Raw genomic sequence first — 19,376 nt, forward strand, 5'->3', positions numbered from 1 at the left:
GTCACCAGGAGAGAGTCCACACCCAGCAGCTTGAAGATCCGAACTGGAAAGGTCACCTTGTGGTGAACAGGGGGACAAGACGGGGATGGGGGGAGACCAGAGGGGTACGGGGAGGGGGGAAGAGGGGCAACCAGCAATACTTTGTTTGGACACAGAGGTAGAATCAGCCGTAGGCATCTGCCCCGCCCCGCCCCAGTGCATGCTGGGTAGCAATGAGGACGACCCACCTGGCAGAGGGAGTAACCTTCGTACAGGTGGAAGTGTCCCTTCATGAAGACACAGGGCGTCTCCTCGATCGTCCCAAACACCAGGCATCCTTCATGGCCTGGGACTGGAGAGCAGAGACAGTGGTTACCATGGCAACAGCTCAGACACATCATCCAGGATGGAACTAGGTTGGGGGAAGCAGCTCCCAGTGAGATTAGCCAGAGGCCGCCAACAGGATGAAAAGTTGGAGAAAAGGGGCGGAGCCTCAGGAAGGAGGGAAGATGGAGGACAAATGGCTCTGCATCATGAATTCATTTAATTTAGTTTGATCATCATGAATCCAGTCTAGATTCAGTGATTGGTTCATTTCTACCAGCTGACCACTGGGAGGACTGGGTTTATTGGGTTTACTGGGTTTGGTGTAGTAACCAATCAGAGCGGAGGCGAGACCTGCCAAGAGACTCATGAAGTACAAACTACCAGGATGGATTCTGCCTTTAACCGTCACAGCCGATGAAGACATTTGGTCCTCATTCCTCACCAGCAGGTGGCGCTAGCATATTGAGCTAATGCTAACCAGTTAGCAAGAATAAGAACAACCACTGAGTCACTAAGCAGCTAAATGAATCTGATTCCATTTAGATGACCCCGCCCACTCATGCTATGACCCCGCCCACTCACCTGTGCTAACGGGGAAGTTGGGGATGTCCTGGTACCTGAAGGTCTGCTTCTCAGCGGCGGCTTCAGCCAACAGGCCGAGTCCGGACCCGCAGATCACAGCCACTTTGGGTCGGTGCCGGGTCTGGTTCTGGAGCCATTCGGTGGTCAGCTTGTAGTCATCAAAGGAGTAGCAGCTGGAAGCAGGTCAGATGAGTAGAATCAGGTTCTGTTCTGAGCTGCAGTCAGTGTGAATTGGACCGGCTGCAGAACTTGTTTGGTTCTGTAGACCACCTGGTCTACAGAACCAAACAGAACCAACAGAACCTGTCTGGAGCGGGTCTCACCAGGAGCTTCCTTTGCTGAGCATCGTCAGGTTGCAGAGTCACCAGGAGGAAGAGGAGGAAGAGGAAGAGGAGGTCAGTGTCCTCTCCTCTGATTGGCTGATTTCAGTCACACAAACACTCTCTGGTGCATTGACTCCATGTGACTTTGCCCTTTGACCTCTACAGTTTGTTCAGCCAGAACAACCAATCAGGTGAGGTCAGCTGGCTCACAGGGGAACTGGACCCACAGCAGACCTGGTTCTGGTTCTAACCCAGCACAGGTTGGAACGGGTCCATCCAATCAGCAAAGCCCTCCTGCACACATTCACTGAAGCCGAGTTGGAAGTGGTTCTGGAGGGACGGAACCAACCGGACCCATCAGAACCCATCAGTTTTACTTCAGTTTAGGATGAAAATGTTTAATTTGTTGAGTCAAGTTTGTGTTTAGTTTGTTCAGCTGTGTTTGACCTAAAAACGGAGAAATTAAAAAACAAAATAAATGTTAATATTTTGACTTAATTTTCAAACATTTACAAAACATGAGCTGAATTTGATATTTGTTTTCTGTCCTCCAGTCTGTCCCCCAGTCTGTCCCTCAGTCTGTCCTCCAGTCTGTCCCTCAGACCAGCAGGGTGTGTGTCACTGTGGGAACCTTCTGCAGAAATCCTGCTCTGGTTGCCATAGAAACTGGGATTCTACAATAGCAACAGAGAGAGTGTGTGTGTGTGTGTGTGTGTGTGTGTGTTCTGCAGTATTTTATTTTTAACTTCAGCAGCTCAGTGATCAGGTTGACGCTCCATCAGTCTGAGGGTTCCTGCGCTTTGTGACATCACCAGGTGATCCATGACCTGCGTTGTCCAGGTGACCTCCAGGTCCTGATCGGATCCTGATCCTCCATCCAACTGATTGGATCTGGACCAGAACTTCCCCTCCAGGGTTCAACATCCCATCTGAAAGCGTCTGAAATCTGACTCCCCGCCTCTCCATTGCTTTCATCTTGGCAAAACCTGACAGAACCTCTGCTGGCGCTGCCAGCTCCACGTTCTGGTTCTGGTTCTGCCACAGGACTCCTGGGTCCACAGCAGGTGTTTAACTCCTCAGTTGTTCAGGCTGTGTATCAGAACCCGGGTCAGAAACAGAACTGGATCCAGGACGACCTCAGTCTGGCCCGACGCTGCTCTCTGCTGCCACCTGGAGGCCCAGCTCCAAACGGGACAGACGATCCGATTGGTCGTGTGTCAGTGGTCAGGTGTTTCTGCTGCTGCCACTCGCTCCTGCGCCGCCCCCTGCTGGACGCAGAGGGAACTGCAGCTACAACTGCAGTTCTGCTGAGTTCTGGTTCTGGATGTTTATGTGCCTGGACCAGAAGTCTTCGGCAGGCACCAGGAAGTGAGTGTTGCTATGGAGACAGTAAGGCTGCTTCCTGATCAGCTCAGATCTGACTGAGCTCTAAGGGTTAATTAGGGCTGAGAGGAAGAGGAGGACGAAGAGGAGGAGGAGGAAGAGTCGCGCAGCGGCTCCGTCAGTCGGTCGAAACCAGCTGAGGAAGAGGAGGAAGCCGCTTCTTCAGCTGCGGTAAGACTAGCCTTCCTCCTTTTCATCCCTCCGTCCTTCGTCATCTTCATCACCCCCTCATTGTCATCATCAGCTGCAACAGTGGGCGCGTGCCCGAGGTTCTGCTCGTGCAAATGTTGAAATGGTGATGAAGAAACATCGTCCATCTCCTCCCTGCGTGAGTGCGAGTGCGCGCGCTGCTGCGGTCAATTCACGCGCACACGCTCGTGCAGGCGCTGGGTAAATATAGAAAGTGATGCGTCAGAGTGGCGCGGTGACGTAGCAACGGTGACGCCGCATTCCTTCACAGCTTTATCATTATCATCATCATCATCATCATCATGTGGCCGATTGAACACACGCAGGACAGGACGCGTTTTGACCCGGATTAATGCTGCAACTCCAGGTCTGACCAGTAAGAGACCAGTCACGATCGATGAAGACAGTTACCATGGCAACACCCGTTGGATGGATGAACGGTTGGATAGTTTGTTGGATGAATGTTGGATGGATGGACTAACTTTGTTCTGTAATAAGCAGAAGAAGAAGAAATTCTGTAAAGTGTTGTTAATTGATAGAGCCCCCTCTGTGGTCGAAGTGGGAAGTGCATGACTTGTATCAAATGAGATCAGCTGCTCAGACATTCAGGACCATCATCTTATGATGATGATGGATCTGCAGAACAGCTGGGATAACTCCTGCATCACCATCTGATGATGTCACAGATCATTCCAACCAATCAGACGGCAGCAGTCTTTTCTATCTCTGCAGATGTTCATGTCTAAGTGCCGTGTCTTTCTCCTGCAGGTCATGTGACTTCAGAGAGGATGTCTAGTCTTGAGCGAGCTTCCAGTGGACGGCAGGTGTAGGAGAGGCAAAGGATCATGGGAGATGGAGGGCCCTTGCAGACAGAGGGGAACGCTCTCCTCAAAGCTGTGTTCCAGGGAAAGCTACGCCTTGCCCGGCTGCTGCTGGAGGGCGGAGCCTACATCAATGAAGGCAATGAACGGGGAGAGACACCCATCTCCGCCGCCTGCCTGGGGAGCTATGACGACCCGCAGACCCGCCAGAGGATGGTCCGCTACCTGCTGGAGAAAGGCGCTGACCCCAACATCCCAGACAAGAGCGGCCGCACAGCGCTAATGCATGCCTGCGCCGAGCGGGCAGGGCGAGAGGTGGTGGCCCTGCTGCTGGAGAACGGGGCAGACCCCAGCCTCAGAGACTATGCCGGTGCCTCCGCCTTGGTCCATGCCATCAACAGGGGAGACCGCGACACGCTGCAGGTGCTGCTGGACGCCTGCAAGGCCAAAGGCAAGGAGGTGATCATTATCACCACTGACACATCTCCATCGGGCACCAAGAAGACCAAGCAGTACCTGAACTCGCCACCCTCGCCTGGCATCGTGGACAAACTATCCCCTGCTTGCATGTCACCTTCAGAAGTGGAGATCGGCACTGCGTCACCTGCAGGGGACAGGACCAATGACAAGGAGGGAATCTTCAGCTTTGCGCTCACCTCGGCCTTACCACTGCCTTCGGCTCGGCCTCCAGGTGAGAAGCGGCCCCCACCTCGGAAGCTTCTGAAGAGGCTGAACTCGGAGCCCTGGGGCCTGGTGGCACCCTCGGTGCTGAGTGGAGTTCCTCCAGACCGACTGGACCCGGGTCTGGAGGAAGAGGGCAGTAGCGACCTGAGCAGAGCCACCGCCGAGATGAACGGCCTATCCATCACGGGGCTGGTCCAGAATCGGTTGTCACGACGACACAGCATCGAGACGCACGACCCCTGCTCTCCCAAACCCATCGACCGGTCCTGCTCCGAGGACTGCACTGGCCTCTCTGCCACGTCCTGGGCCGACAAGGTGCAGCAGCACCAGATCCTGTACCGGAGAAACACCGCCCCTGAGCCCCAGGAGAACGCCGGGGGGCCTGGGGGTATCCGGCTTCTGGTGCACCCTAAACTGAGCCGCATGGAGCACTACGAGTCCGACACTCATCTTTGTCCAGAGTCCATCCCTGGATCTCCGGACTCCGGGCGGGTGTCAGTGGAACGGCGACGGTATAACGCCTCCCCATTGTCCCTAGTGACCAGCTCATCCAGGGAGTCTCTTGAGAACATCCCCAACTCGGTGTCACCCATCACCGTGCGCCGTCGGCCCCCAGGTCTGCTGGAACGCCGCGGGTCTGGGACGATGCTGCTGGACCACATCTCCCACACTAGGCCCGGTTTCCTGCCTCCTCTCAACATCAACCCCCACAGACCCATTCCTGACATTCGTGCCAATGGAAAACCCACCTCCCCCATTCACAGTGGACACAAGATCCTGGTCCCCATGGCCCCGATATCTCCCAAGCGGGGCCCCGAATTCAAGATGAAGAAGAAGTTGATGAGGAGGCACTCCATGCAGACAGAGCAGATGAAGCAGCTCTCCACCTTCCAGGAGATCCTGGCTGAGAAGGTGGTTGAGTCCAATGGGGACTGATGACAGGAGGCAACAAAGCATGATGGGTAGCTGCTGAGTCCTAGCTGACACTAGGTCCTGGTGACTGAGGTGATCTTTGTTTGACACCACCTGACTGGATCAGTTCTGTTCACTGAGGTTTGGGCCAAAGTGACGGTTCTGATCCAATGGGATGTTCCCTGAAGCCGAATCAGAACTTTTCCCCATCTAAAACATCAAATTGGAGGTGCGTTTGATTCAGGGATGGTCCTGTATGACGACATCTTGGTGCTGGGCACTCGACAACCAGGTGGATCCTGAACCTCCAGGTGGGTCACAGGGACACAGTGGCCCCTACAGGACCAGAACCTTTCAGACCAAACCCTCCAAGATCCAGCCAGTGGTCAACCCTGGGTTCTGGTGGCATCTCTGCTGAGGTGTGGGGGCATCTCAGAGAGTTAGGGATGGTCCTCTAAAGACACACCATCCAAAGCATGGAGAACTGAATGAACCTCCTCTCATCACTGTATTCTGGATCAGAACCGTTCCTGTAATGTAACCGGGTCGATTTCTCTGATGTGGATGATCTTCAGGACCTCTCCAACCAGGATCAGAGGCTACATGGCTGCAGGGAAGGTACTGAACTGCTCAGAATCAGATCTCAGCAAGAACCTGAGGAGTGTCTGATGCAGGCGAGGTGAACCCTGACCCCTGAGGATCAGAGGCACTTCTGGCACAGAACCAAACTCTACAAGAACTTTTTCTTTAACAACCTCAAACCAAGACAGAGCAACTAAACCCCCAAATCGACTTGATTTTGCTGATAAACTCTCTATAACCGGTTCTTAAGAGTTCTGTCTTTATTTTTCTGTACAGAGATTTTCATGCAAATTTGTTTAATTCTGCATTATTTCTGTCTAAAGCAGTGTCAGTGCTGCCCTCATTAGGCTGAAGGGTGGCTACTGCAGTTGATTTTTCCTGTTGGTTCCAGCTTTACGTCACTCAGCTGGCATCAGTGCTTACCCCTCCCTTATCCCCACACTTGGCTCCGCCCACTTTGGTGGCATTTTCATAAATTTGTCAGGGGGCGGGGCTTTGCTGTCTGTTAGTTACATTTTAAATCAGCCTGAAGGTGACGCTTTTTTGTTCAAACTGAATGCTCCGATCTTATTTTAACGGTTTGCTGATGTGGAAAGACTGACCCCTGGTGGTCACAGCAGCGTCAGCAACAGGTCTCTTGCAGGTTCATGGATCTCAAGTCAGTTTTCCTCTGCAGCTCAGTAAATTAAAACTAAATCTGACGCTTATTTTAATGATTCAACTGAAAAAACTAACTTATTTTACAGACTTTTTCCAGATTGATATCAAATAATCTATATTTTAAGTGTTTCAGTTAATGTAGATGTTCTGGTTTAGTTGAAACCTGAAGTTCAAGTTCCGAGAAAATCAGATCAGACCAATAAATAAGGAACTTTTCTGAAATGGATGGAAAACTGAGTGGAAGGAAAAAGTGTGAGGACCAAATCCTATGGGAAGGTTTTAGAGATGTTTTCTGATTGGCTGTCCCAGCAGGACTTGGTACCAGTTCTGATCGCTGTGGTTCTGTAAATGTTTGGTGCAACCGATTCTCCATGTTCTCTGAAGAGGAGCTCATGTTGCTGTCCGGCCGATGAAGGACATGAAGCTGCTCTTCCTCACTCCTCCAATCTTTGGAGGAGTGACACGACAACCTGACACACCGAGGTTCTGATGGACAGGGTCCCGGTTCTTCCACATCAACGATTAGAAAATAAAACGCTGATTTCTGGATTGGGTCAGAAATCTCTGAAACCGACAGTGATTTCAGAACGTCGATGTCCAATGACCCAGCCCAACCACCGGGTCAGAACCGGTTCAGAAACTTGCTGAGACACAAACTGTGAAACATAAAGACGTTTATTGAAGATTAAAATATTCCTTTAGACAGGAAGTGACATTATAGTTACTGATCACCTCTCAAAAACAGTCATCACTAAAGTGACCAATGAAATCTGTTCAACTGAACTAAGCTCCGCCCACACACGAGTCTGCAGGAACTGGATCAAATTTTCAAAATAAAATTTCAGCTTGCGTCCGGTGTTAGTCTGTAGCTTACACAGATAGGCGCGTAAGAGGAGATGGCTCACGCTGATCAAGTCCTCAGATGCACCAATGGAAACTTTAAAGTGCAAAGATCAGTAAAAATGGGATGCATTACTATGGATCAAAATCATATAGTGCATCTAAAACAAAGATATGTGTTTGGGCAGATGACTTACTCTGCTTAAAGTTTACTGATACGGGATGTTTAAAAAAATCCGCTTATACAGATAGGAGAAAGACAGAGCTCTCACTCTGTTATGTACTGAAGTCCTTTTTAAACAGATAATGTAGAACAGACATCTCACTCTAATCAGTGACAAATAAAGATAGGAGTAAAAAACAAGCCTCACTCTGATACATACTGAGGCATATTTAAAACAACAGATAGTAGTGCAGAACAGATGTCTCACTCCAGACAAAACGGCAACAGGTGTTCATTTAGTCAAGAAGTGGGACATCAGACAAAGATAGGAGTGAGAAAAGAGAGCATTCATTGGTTTATTTTTTGAAGAACTTCTTGTTGAGCAGGAAGATGAGCAGATTGACGTTGACTTTGGCTTTATCGAACATCTTCATCACCGCCACGCCCTCGTACTGAAGCTGCAGCAGATCCTGGGAACAAAACACAGCAGCTGGAGCGCAGCAGGTCCAACGAACCAGAACCAGAACCAGGCAGGACCTGCACTGGGTCATTATTACTCCACAACAAGAATCCCACAAAGAAAGTTAATATTTCAGAAACTTCTGTTCAGGTTTTCTGTCTGTTAATACAGTTGTTGAAACTCGTTAATCTATGAATCGTAAAGAGATTCAGGAAGTGAAGAGGTTGTTCAATCTGAGATGTTTTCCTAATGTCAGGCAGACCTGGCCTTGTGTTCTGGTTCTGACCCGGTTCTGGTGGTACCTGGTATCGGAGCAGGAAGTCCTCCATCTGGATGCCCAGGAAGCGGGCGCTGACGCTGAAGCTTCCCGTCTCTGGTCCAGGTGTGATGTCGAAGACGACGTTCCTGAACCTGGAAGAGGTCAGAAGGTCAGTGGTGGTGATGTCATGGTGATGTCATGCTCCCCCATCCCGCCTCACTGTGTGGCCGGCAGGTCCTCTATCTCCAGCAGCACTCCCTTATCCTGCAGTCGGGTGGCGCTGTAGCTCAGAGAAGGAAGCTTCTTCTTCCCTCTGCTCTCTGCTGCATTCCCATTGGTCCCTTTGCTGCAACAAAACAACCAATGATGGCGCCGTCAGGGCCTGAGAACCAATCGGGTCTCTAGAAGCGCGGCAAATCGTCTCACCTGCCGGTAGTCAGGTTGTCCAGACAGGAAGTGATGTAATGCCTGTAGAAGTCGACCTGCTGGCAGTGGAAGCTGCTCTTCTCCTGCAGGCGGCTCAGAGTCTGCTGCAGCTTGTGAAGCTCCGCCCTCCGCCGCTGGCGACACACGCGCTGCTGCCGGATGTCCTGGAGGGAAAACCGGGTTCAGTCTGGGCCGAAACCGGATCAGGCTGGTTCTGGTCAGGGTGTTACCTTGGCAACCATCTGCAGGACCTGCTCCTCGGCCCGCGGCGGCTGCAGAACGCCAAGCGCCTCCAGGCGGCGGAGGCTGCGTACGATCTTCCTCTTCTTCTCCTCAAGGCTCAGGTTGCCGTTGGCGACCAGAGACGGGTTACTCTTCATCTTCTCAGGTGTCTGAGCGTCCTGCCGCGCCCGGCGCTGCACCAGCCAATTGTGGCACACTTCCTATTTGGAAACAGAACCCGGTCAGGCGAGCGTCGCGCGGTCAGGCGAGCGTCGCGCGGTCAGGCGAGCGTCACCTGGTCAGGTGAGGTCTTTGTTTTCAAGATGTCCCTCAGAGAGTCGCCTGGCTGAGTCCTGATGACATCGATGATCAGCTGCTTGGTGCTAAAACCAGAACCACAAGTGAGCAGAGCAGAACAACGTGCCGACCTACCTGGACAGGTAAGGCAGAGCTACCTGAGCAGCAGTCCCCGGACATCCGGTCGGTCTGAGGAGTCGTCAAAAACATCAAATTTGTTGGTGAGCGTCAGAGAAACTTCCATCTTACTGAACTCTGACCCTGGATCAGCTGACGCCTCACCTGAGGAGCAAATATCCCAAAAACTCATCAAACAAGGCGCCAACACCTGGACACCTGGGTCCAACATCCAAACCCAGGAGGACCAGTTTACACCTGTACAGTACTATGCTGCAGCAGGTAACGGTACCGTTGAGCTCCTGGAGGGAGGGAACCGGTCCGAGGTCATTCAGGATCAGCCTCAGTGGGTCCAACGGGTCGGGACACAGAACCTCCTGGTGCTCCAGCAGCAGCTGCAGAGACGTAGGGCAGCAGGTTCAGGAGTTTAATGTCTTAAAGTGACAGTACGTATGAATCCTCCAGCAACCATTTTATAGCCAGTGTGTATTACATATACAAGACATGATTTAAAAGAAATTCAGCTTCACAGTTTAATGTCTTGAAATTGGGCCTCTGTCTCTTTAAGAAGCTGCTACTCTTTCTGACGCTCCGCCTTCAGGAAGTCATCACAACAGTGTTTCTCCATGATGCTGTTTGCAACTGGACTGACTGGAAACTGCAGCCCAGAGGAGGAGCTGCGCCTCAAAGGCGGGGCTAAGTCCAGGTGTTTAGGCATGGTCTCCATGGCGACCCGAATGGTTTCTCAACCAAAGGATTTCTCAACATGAATGAAAAAAAAAATTCAAACAAACCAAAGCAACACACCCGGTCCATAACATGATGTAGAACCTCTTGATCTTACATGATACTGCCCCTTTAAGAAAGGCAGCAGCGCTGCAGTGACACATCAAGATGAAACGAACGCGACGATATTCTTCATTCACAAAGACAATCGGCTCACATCAGTCTCACTGGAGACTCAAATATAACATCAAACGCAGAAAGTTAGCAACACCAACGCTAGCTAGCACTCTGCCCATCTATCCTCGGCTCAGTGGCGCGTCCCCGGAACCACAGGAACCTTCTGGACCCAAAGAGTCTTGGTTCTGCTGCGGCTCACCTTGTGAGTGTTGAGCAACTCGCTGACGGAGATGTAGATGATCGGTCTGTTGACGATCAGCTGCTCAGAGAACTCGTCCATGCTGAACCGCTCCTCTGGTTCGGGAACGTCGCAGACACTGTGCAGGAACTTCCTGTCCAACAGAACATGAGCGGCAATCAGCAATGCCTCCCCTGACCTTTGACCCAAGGCTTCTGGCATCTGTACCTGAACCTGCCGTGGGTCTGGGTGATGTACTGGTTCAGGATGTGAACGTGGTAGCCGTCTCCGTGGAAGTGCTTGTTGGCGGCGGCGTGCTGCAGCATGCGGGCTACGGATCCCAGGATGTGGCGCTGCTCCGGTTGCAGGGCGGATCCGGCCGACCGGTCCACCACGTCGAAGCCGTCCGGAGCCACGATGGCCGGATTCATGTAGCGATAGTACACCAGGTTTCCCACAATCTGCAGGAAGCATCCCGGTTAGAGGTTCTGCTTGGAGGGGAAAGCCAGACTGACGGACAGTAGAACTAAAAGTCTGTTCTAGGAATTCATCGTTGCCACATCCTGAAGATGCTTCTGGCCTTGTTCAATCCAGACCAACCTGAGCTGAACATCCAGATTTTGTTCTGAAGGTTTGATTATTCAGTTCTGAACAGATTGAAATCCAAAGAGGCATAGTAATGATCCAGTCAAACTGGGAGCCACTGGGAGCATTCCAGTACGACTCACCTTGTAGAGCTCGGCCTCACTGGCTGCAGGGAACTTTGTCTTCAAGGCGTCTCGGAGAGCCTTGGCTGTGTAACGTAGGCCATACCTGCCATCAACAGAGACCAGCCATCAGAAACTGTTCGTTTCAAACTGTCCAGCAATCAATCAGCAAAAATAAGTAACAGGATGTGAGGCTGTGGGCGGACGCCGACAGGAGAGAGCAGGAAGTTGGGGACCTACGGGAGTTTGTTGAGGTTGGAGGTGATGGCTTTGAGGACGCGGTCCGTCAGGTTCTTCAGGTTGATGATCGCGATGTCAATTCTTCGTTGGACTTCCGGATGGGACAGGGCATCCTCCGCAGAAACCTCATAGGGTAGAGAGCTGAAGGGACAGAGCCAGTCAGGTGAGCCCCTCTGTGACCTAATGACCTTGCCCTTGGTGTCTCACCTCTTGTGTCCGGTCTGGGTCTCGGTCTGGTTGATCCATGTCTTGTAGACCTCCAGCGGGTCGGTTCTGATGCTGAGGGTTTGGTCCAACAGGATGTCCCGCAGCGCCGGACCCAAGAAGTCCCGCAGGGAGTTCTGCCCACGAGCCTGCCGGTAAAAGTTCACCAGCATCTTGATGACGGTGGGATTCCCGGTAATCACTTCCTGCGGCTGCTCCACCTTCAGTCTGACAACACACACAGGTGTGTCCAGGTACAGAGTGACGTCACAGCCTTGAGACAGGTGCTAGATGACATCATAGGAAGTTACCTGATCTCGTATCGGAGCGCTTCGGTAAAGAGCTGCAGCAGCAGGAAGGCGTCTCTGTGGTCGGAGCCGTAGTTGAACAGGCTGAAGACCAGCATCTCCATGAAGCAGGTGGAGCGGCTCTGCGGCATCAGGAAGATCACATGGGCCAGGTAGAGGGGCTGCGTCTGAAGCAGAGCAACACGTGTTACACCTGCGGCAGGTAGAGCAGGCCGGACTCACCTGCGGCAGGTGGAACAGCCCGGACTCACCTGCGGCAGGTGGAACAGCCCGGACTCACCTGCGGCAGGTGGAACAGCCCGGACTCACCTGCAGCAGGTAGAACAGGTGCTGGTAGGCCTCCAGTTTCTCCCTGCGGTCGCGGCTCAGGGCCTTCAGCCCTTTGCTTTTCTCCATGTCCATCAGGTCCGACAGGTGATTCTTGTTCTTCCCGGTCAGCTTCTTGCAGTGGGACACCACTTCCTGTTGGAGGCACGAGTCATAACCAGCAAAGCGGGACGGAACCAGCAAAGCGGGTCCGAACCTGGAACAGCTCAAACCTGCAGCGTGGCCCGGTTCCGGACCAACAGGCCGATCTTCAGGTCCATCAGGTCGAGGTCGGACTCCAGCCGCCGGTTAGCGCGGATGCTCCGCACCACTTCCTGCCGCAGCCGCAGAAGCTCCGCCTCCTCTCTGATGTCACCGTCTCCAAGGTCGAGCAGGTGCAGGAACCTCCTGATCACAGACAGGGGGGGCGTGTCCGAATGCACTGGGGAGGGGGAGGACCTAGTTAGTGACGGTCACCAGTCAGGCACTGTGAACTCACCAGCAGTAGAGGCTGCACCGACTAGTCGATTCTTTACTCCGCAATGACTTTACTGAGCCAGTCCACTAGTCGTAAACACCTGACAAAACTAATTTTTCCAAGAATATGAAAGATAAACTAGGTGAGTTTGTCAGACAGCTTGAATTGTATAAAAATGTTAATAATAATAATATCCCTCCAGCTGATCAGCCTGGCAGCTTTACGCTCTTCTAAAATACGTCTAACGTCTGGAAACAAAGTCCAAGCTTCACTCTGAGGGTCTGATAGAGGCGATCTCTGCCGCCGTCTGCATGTGGGTTCAGAGAGACGCTGCTGATGGGCGGAGCATCGGGAAGCGGCGCTGGGTTCAGCTGTAACCAAACGGGATCCGGTGTTATGATTGGTCTGGTTGGTGATGTTCCACTGTGGTCAGTGGGAGAACAGCAGCATCAGCTGGTGTTTGAAGGAAAGTCAGACCCGACTTTTCTCTGCTGCTCACTTTTTCATCATCATGAAAAAGTTTGTGATAATGTTCTGTTTCTTGTTCTTTTAATTCTGCATAATAGACTTAGTGAAAGTGGGTTTTTACCAATATTTGCCGTGAATTTAGCTGATAAAGCCTCCAAGTCGTTTAGCGTTTTGTGCTTACGTCATTATGACTCACTACGACTGGTCTACTCTGATTCGACTGTCATCGTGTTGTCGTCGACCTTAAGAAATATGAAGTCGTTAGTCGTTTAACCCCTACCCAGCAGGTGGTACTGGTGCCGGGCCCGGCTGGCCCGGAAGAACGCCTGGATCTTCACCACAGCATCCACCTGTCGGAGGGATCACACCATTACCATGGAGACGTCACACACACCTGGACACCGGGTTCGGATTAGAACCACGGAAACTCACATTCTGCCTGAAGAATCGGAGCCGGGTCAGAAATCTCCTCCTGGCGAGCCACATCCTCACCTGCGCCTGGATCTGCACAACCACATCGCGTTAGGGTCCACTGCAGCAGCTAATGCTAGCATCCACATTGCTAAAGAAGGATCAGAGAAACTCTGGAAACTTTGCTCTAATCTGACGAAGAACCTGAAGATTAAAATCTATGATTATCTTTGATGTTGAGCTCATGCAATAATTTAGCAGCAAATGGGTTTGAATTGAAAATTATGATTTTATCTAGTTTGTAAAATGCGATTCACTGATTACAGACCCTGGATTGAACTCCATTATTCATTTTAATGTAGTCTGACTGCTAATCTGAACACATAAATCTGTTCATCTGGACATGCAGAACTGATTCTGGTTTCCAGAACCATCGACATTCTGTGAGGTTCTGCTGGGTCGGATGTCTGGACTCCACCAGGTGAGTAACAGTTTCGCCTGAGGGTCTCGGAGTGAAGATGTTGTGACGGCCCAGAGCAGTAAAACCATCTGTTACCTTGACGACGGACCTCCAGTTCCTGTGGAGAAGCTGCAGCCGGCGGCGGTACGCCCTCTGCTGGATGAACCCCCTCCAATGAGACTGAAGAACAGAGAGAGGCAGTGATGATGATAAAGATGAAAGTGATCTGAACAGCCGCAGCTCTCACCTGGATGACGACCACAGCAGCGCTCTGACCAATCAGGTAGCGCCGGCGACCCTCTAGCTGCTGCCTGACCAGGAAGCCCCGACAGCACGCCTGCAAGCCGACCACCAGGGCGGCGCTGCTGCGCCACAAGATGCTGCGGTTGTAAGATGCTGAAACGCTGCTCACTACTTCCTGCAGGGGGCGACAACAAGTCAGGCTCCAGCCAATCACGTCACCTCGCAATAAACCAAAAACTATCAGACACGATCAATATCAATAGCCAGAATATTCAATATTTTACTGATGCGCACAGCATTCTGGGAGGCAGAGGCGAGCTAAGCTAGCTGGGTAGCATCAGCTCAGTCACTAATACAAAGAACGAACCAATAATTATTGATAACAACTGAAATGAAACAGTGATAAATTTCCAGCCACAATGTCCAGCCAATCAGAGCCTATGAAACTAGACATGAATCATGTTTCAGTCTACAGGCGCTTTTCCACCAGCCCCTCTAACCGCTACGATCCGGCCCGGCTGTTCTCTGATCTTAGTACCTATTTGATGGAGGTACAGCTCCAGAACCATCTGATTGGCTGCTGACTGCATTCATTGATTGGCTCCAAAACAACCTTAAAGTTTAGCTGTAGAGCAACATGCTGTCTTGGTTAGGCTGGTTCCTGCTCAGTCCAGGGGCCTCATGCAAAAAAGGGTTTTCACACCAAAACTTGGTGTACGGAAAAATGTAGAAAAGTGGATGAAGCCGTGGCTCCGCACCTTTCCTCTATTAATCCTGATTTGCGGGAATCATGTGAATAAGTTGTACATTTACAGAATTAAGATGCTTTATGTCCATAAGGCGCTTTCACAAAGCGGGCGGCTGGATGGCTGCAGCTGGACCGGTACCGGTACCGCTCGGCTCCGTCTTTAAGTTCTGCTCAGAGACCCAGGATGATCAGTCTGGATGAATCTAAACACCAATAAACCAATATGATCTCTGATCAATCCTCCCTCTGTTCTCCATCAGAGCCAAAGCTCCACATTACGGCTCACCTGGATGCAGCTACTGATATCCGTGTGACTGCAGACACACCTGGATCACCTCAAATAATCAAAGCTGTTGATTAGTTTCACTCAGCAGGTTGGAGTTAATCTGCTGAGCCTGTTTCCTGTTTTCAGTGAGAATGAAATGACCCCATAGATGCATTTCGGCTCACAGATCAATGTGTTACATCTCTATGAGACACAAACTGAGGAAAAGCGCCATTTACATTGGAGCGAGGTTTTCACATCCTTTTATTTTTATTTTGTGTTCGTGTTAGCTTATTGTCTGAGGATGAATGGGTTCAGTTTCATCATTTAACAATAAAATATAAAATCATGAAAAACATCGGTTTGGTGCTCCTTGGTCTCAATAACTGAATGTAGTCAGACTTCAGTGCATTTATGTGAGTTTGAGGCTTTGTGGTTTCTTATCGTTTGTGTGGCTGCTGCACATTTTCACCCAGCGAAAACATCTGCGTGTATTTACACACACTTTGACGCAAAGTTAATTTTTATACATGCCGACTTTTGTGTAAAATATGGGACCGCACTGTTTTGTGCTCACGCCGCTTTATGCACGAGGCCCCAGGTGTTTAATCTGACCAGTTGCAGCTACAGGCCCCGCCTCCTCACCTGTATGTCCTGCCGGGTCAAGAAGCAGCCACGGTTCTGGAAGCCATCGGGTACCTCCCAGCTTCCCTCCAACCGGCTCAGGTGGAAGTAATAAAACGACCCGTCGTCCAACCGAACCCGGACCCATGGACTCCGCTCCGCACCTGGACACGGCAGAACCTTCGCTAGAGTCCATGCCTCACCTGGACGGGCCTCATCTGGACGAGCCTCACCTGGACGGGTCCGGTCCACCAGCCGGCCACTTAGCTCCTGCTGGTACTCCGCGGCGCAGTCTGGCAGAACGCCGCGCAGCTGCAGGTCCGGCAGAGACAGAACCCGCAGCGTCTGCTGGGCCCGGTTCTCCTTCACTGCCTGGTTGGCGGCCGCCAATGCCAGGCACACTGCAGGAACGGGTCAGAACCACACAGGTGGGTCAACAGGTTCTGGGTCCTGAGGCCTTCAGCTAACCGAAAGGTTCTGCAGATGGGATTGAAGCGGGTCGGGAGCGGTTCTGATCGGACTCACGCTTCAGGGCGTTCTGGCTCTGCTGATTGGCTCGCTTCACTACTTCCTGGATATCAGCCAACCACAACTCAGCTCCTGGGTCTCTGCTCGTCTGATTGGACAGAAGCAGAACCTTGAGGATCCCTCAGTAAAGCGTTGGTTACCTGTTACCTGTGTGTGCGCTCACCTGGGCTTTGTCGTGCCTGCAGCTGGTCAGCAGCACCAGGTACCTGCAGGCGTTGGCAGGTATGACGTCCTCCAGGCCACCAGAGGGCAGCAGCAGAGCAGACAGCAGCTGCTGGACGTCTCCTCTCATCAGCGCCTTGTTTATCAGGTCGACCACCTGGAGCTCTGTTACACAGGTAAACACAGGTAAACACAGGTCCCCTGGTGCATCAGCATGAGGAGTGTGTGTGTGTGTGTGTGTGTGTGTGTCATACGCTGATGTTCGTCTTCGGCGCAGCTGTTTACGCTGTTGATTCCTTCCTGCAACTGATTCCAGGTGAGCATGGCTCCGCCTCCCTGCTGCTTCACACCTGCCAGGTGCTGCATGTACCTGGCCAGCACAGACCTCTTCATCATCATCATCATCATCAGGTGCTGTGGAGCTCAGCAGGTAGACGACCTGCTCTCACCTGTCCATGAGGGCGCTATCCACATCACAGAGTCCTGCAGACGGACTGACCAATGAGAATCTGAACTGCTGCAGATGCCCCGCCTCCAGGCTCTGATTGGTCAGAGCAACCGCTGACAGCATCTCCACAGCAACAAACAGCTCTTCCTGGTGCAACTCCCCCTGGAGGACAGAACAGGAAAGGAACAGGAAGTGCTCTGGCGAACTGCCAGGTAGCCCCTCCCCTCTGCTGCACCTTTAGCTTCTCTGCTTGTTACTGATGAGGACCAGGTGGACTCAATCTCCTAGCAATCAGACTGTGCAGGTACTTTTGATGTGACTGACCTGTCACTCCTGTTTGAACCAACGTGGAGCAAGTCAGGCGCGGAGCTACATGGGGTGGCAGCCCCCCAGGCCTAGGGGGCCTGGATGGGAGGCAGGATATGACTTAAAAGATTCAAGTCTGTATCCTGTCTGAGAGCTGGAGCAGGCGGGTCCTCTCCTGCTCAATATGGTGCATAGGACTATATAGGTGGGGTAGCTTATACATCAGGCTGCCCCAGTCATTGTTCACTCATGGCTGCTAAAAACTTTATCAGACCGACTGATTTTAGTGACATTGTGGGTGTAAAATATTGAATAAAATGTTGTGCTACATGGTCCGTGTATTTTCTGGCAGTTCGTTTCTTCGTTTGAAATGAAAAATGAAAAAACGAAAATAGACTTGTTTTTTTGTTTATTAAGCCAAAATCATAAATTGGATTTGTGGCTCGTTATGCAATTTCCCATTTAGTGCACAAAACAAAAATGGAAAAAACCAATAACTAGTGCTCAATTTTGATTTTCATGATTTCATTTTTGACAAGCGGCCTGACCCGGAAGCTCTCTGTCCGCCTTACACAGAGCCGTACCGCACATTGTGCAGGCTGCAGGCAGACAAGCTTGATTGTTCACGCTATACATTTTCTGCCAAACACAAATCAGTTTAAGTAATTCTCCTGTGAGAAACGAATAATACCGGACATCTGGCCAGCAAGAAAAATGGTTAGCCTGAGTTTTTAGTTTATTTTTTTATTTTGAAAGGCCAGAGCACCAGGGAGTGGCTTTCCACTGCAGCCATACCCGTCTCGTCTCTGGACCAGCAAGATGGCTTCCATTGCACTGCGCCACTAGCAGCGGTAAGCAAGTACACTATTAATTTGTCACAAAAAGTTGTTTTAAGATGTTTTTAGGCTAGAAAGTAGCTCTCATAGCTTCATTTATGCACTTAGTTCATGCAGTTTCTTTGAAATATACTGTAGTGTGAAATATATTCTTCCCTTTGATTGGCTTCTTGGGTGCATTGAGAACTGTTTTTAATATTTATTTTTTATAGTTTCATACAGGTGGCTCTTAGGAGGAGAGGCCTCAGCTTCCCAGAATCTCCCAGTGATCCTCTTCCTCCTCCTGACATCGTCTTCTTCACTGTCTCCTCATCTTTTATACAGTCATCCCTCGCTGTAACTCGGTTCACCTTTCGCCGTCTCGCTGCTTCACAGATTGTTTTGTGCAGTTTTTTTCACAGTGCGTTGTGTTCTGCGTCCTGATTGGCTAACTACAGATTGGCCATTCAGGAGATGAAAGCTGAAAACTTTGAATGCCTGATGGATAAAACTGGCCAGAGGCAGCAGAACCCGACCGGAGGCTCAGATCCGTCGCTCTGCCGTAGATCCAGCTGTGAATCTCGGGGCAGGTTGGAGGAGACGCTTTAATGCCATGACTCCGGATCACATTAAGGCCGATTGATGAACATCCGCTGATCTGAAAACAGGTTTTATTCTTTGGTTTCAATGTATTTATTTATGCTGTATAATAACTGTAAAAACTAAAGGTAACTACTTCACGGATTTCACTTATCGTGGTTATTTTCAGAACGCCACAAAGAAAAACGAGGGATCGCTGTACACTTAAATTACAGGAATATTTTTTCATGATTCCCCAAACATTGGCTGAATATCTGCTTGTATGTTATTGTAATAAATACATTTTTATGAAAACATTTTGTCTGTTTATTTTGTAAGATTTGAGTTTAAAGCTCTGGCTACATATAGGTTGATACAAATTAAATATGAAATAATTCTTTTAATGTTTCTTGCTTATAAATCCAGAGATAAGAAATAATGGAAATAATCAACTCAAAAGTTGTTCATTATGTTTAGTCAGTTGAGTCTAATAAGTTGTAATAGTCTCATGAAGGGGACAAAGGTTTTCATTTCTAATTCGACAAACATACTTCACTTATAAAAATGTGGAAAAATACTGTGTGCTAAACCACAGAAGAGGATGATGGGCCTATAACATTTTTCTAACATCAACTGATGTACAAGATATTTTTTTAGCTTAAAGTTAGAATGATGACCGGTTTTCTTTCCCAAATCCTCTTCCGTAGGCAAATATTTATTTAGTTGAGCTTTCAATAATCTAATTGGCACATTATTTCAAACATTTCCT

General features: G+C 50.4%; 3 protein-coding genes across 3 annotated transcripts in view; 1 reads left to right on the forward strand and 2 right to left on the reverse strand.

Annotated features, from left to right (window-relative positions):
* Window positions 1-1,449, reverse strand: part of LOC106940007 (purine nucleoside phosphorylase-like) — an 11,252-nt gene extending 9,803 nt beyond the window's left edge. The window contains exons 1-4 of the mRNA XM_015022609.1: window positions 1,212-1,449; window positions 889-1,061; window positions 228-331; window positions 6-56 (exon numbers count right to left, since the gene is read on the reverse strand). Coding sequence (XP_014878095.1) covers window positions 6-56; window positions 228-331; window positions 889-1,061; window positions 1,212-1,234 — 351 coding nt within the window. The 5' untranslated portion in view covers window positions 1,235-1,449. The remainder of the gene's footprint in view (window positions 1-5; window positions 57-227; window positions 332-888; window positions 1,062-1,211) is intronic.
* A 753-nt stretch (window positions 1,450-2,202) lies between these two features.
* On the forward strand, window positions 2,203-6,668 carry ankrd34a (ankyrin repeat domain 34A). Its single transcript, XM_015022612.1, has 2 exons — window positions 2,203-2,765; window positions 3,552-6,668. Exon 2 carries the CDS (start codon window positions 3,629-3,631, stop codon window positions 5,222-5,224), a length of 1,596 nt encoding a protein of 531 aa, XP_014878098.1. The 5' UTR covers window positions 2,203-2,765; window positions 3,552-3,628; the 3' UTR covers window positions 5,225-6,668.
* Window positions 6,669-7,099: 431 nt separating this feature from the next.
* iqgap3 (IQ motif containing GTPase activating protein 3) overlaps window positions 7,100-19,376 on the reverse strand; it is a 26,959-nt gene continuing 14,682 nt past the window's right edge. The window contains exons 14-39 of the mRNA XM_015022610.1: window positions 16,909-17,069; window positions 16,714-16,829; window positions 16,461-16,624; window positions 16,295-16,385; window positions 16,003-16,170; window positions 15,791-15,933; window positions 14,137-14,307; window positions 13,986-14,069; window positions 13,451-13,522; window positions 13,299-13,368; window positions 12,306-12,514; window positions 12,076-12,228; window positions 11,770-11,933; window positions 11,462-11,686; window positions 11,255-11,395; window positions 11,036-11,120; window positions 10,536-10,768; window positions 10,329-10,461; window positions 9,519-9,621; window positions 9,268-9,391; window positions 9,108-9,195; window positions 8,821-9,033; window positions 8,591-8,754; window positions 8,385-8,510; window positions 8,208-8,316; window positions 7,100-7,915 (exon numbers count right to left, since the gene is read on the reverse strand). Of these exons, the coding sequence (XP_014878096.1) occupies window positions 7,802-7,915; window positions 8,208-8,316; window positions 8,385-8,510; window positions 8,591-8,754; window positions 8,821-9,033; window positions 9,108-9,195; window positions 9,268-9,391; window positions 9,519-9,621; window positions 10,329-10,461; window positions 10,536-10,768; window positions 11,036-11,120; window positions 11,255-11,395; window positions 11,462-11,686; window positions 11,770-11,933; window positions 12,076-12,228; window positions 12,306-12,514; window positions 13,299-13,368; window positions 13,451-13,522; window positions 13,986-14,069; window positions 14,137-14,307; window positions 15,791-15,933; window positions 16,003-16,170; window positions 16,295-16,385; window positions 16,461-16,624; window positions 16,714-16,829; window positions 16,909-17,069 (3,624 nt within the window). The 3' untranslated portion in view covers window positions 7,100-7,801. The remainder of the gene's footprint in view (window positions 7,916-8,207; window positions 8,317-8,384; window positions 8,511-8,590; window positions 8,755-8,820; window positions 9,034-9,107; window positions 9,196-9,267; window positions 9,392-9,518; window positions 9,622-10,328; window positions 10,462-10,535; window positions 10,769-11,035; window positions 11,121-11,254; window positions 11,396-11,461; window positions 11,687-11,769; window positions 11,934-12,075; window positions 12,229-12,305; window positions 12,515-13,298; window positions 13,369-13,450; window positions 13,523-13,985; window positions 14,070-14,136; window positions 14,308-15,790; window positions 15,934-16,002; window positions 16,171-16,294; window positions 16,386-16,460; window positions 16,625-16,713; window positions 16,830-16,908; window positions 17,070-19,376) is intronic.

This window comes from Poecilia latipinna, unplaced genomic scaffold (genome assembly GCF_001443285.1).
Source record: "Poecilia latipinna isolate Pla-1442-1.1 unplaced genomic scaffold, P_latipinna-1.0 Scaffold3058, whole genome shotgun sequence".
Taxonomy (NCBI): Eukaryota; Metazoa; Chordata; class Actinopteri; order Cyprinodontiformes; family Poeciliidae; genus Poecilia; species Poecilia latipinna.

Coding starts and splice junctions, on each gene's coding strand:
- ankrd34a (XM_015022612.1), top strand. CDS start 3,629: ATGGGAGATGGAGGGCCCTTGCAGACAGAGGGGAACGCTCTCCTCAAA.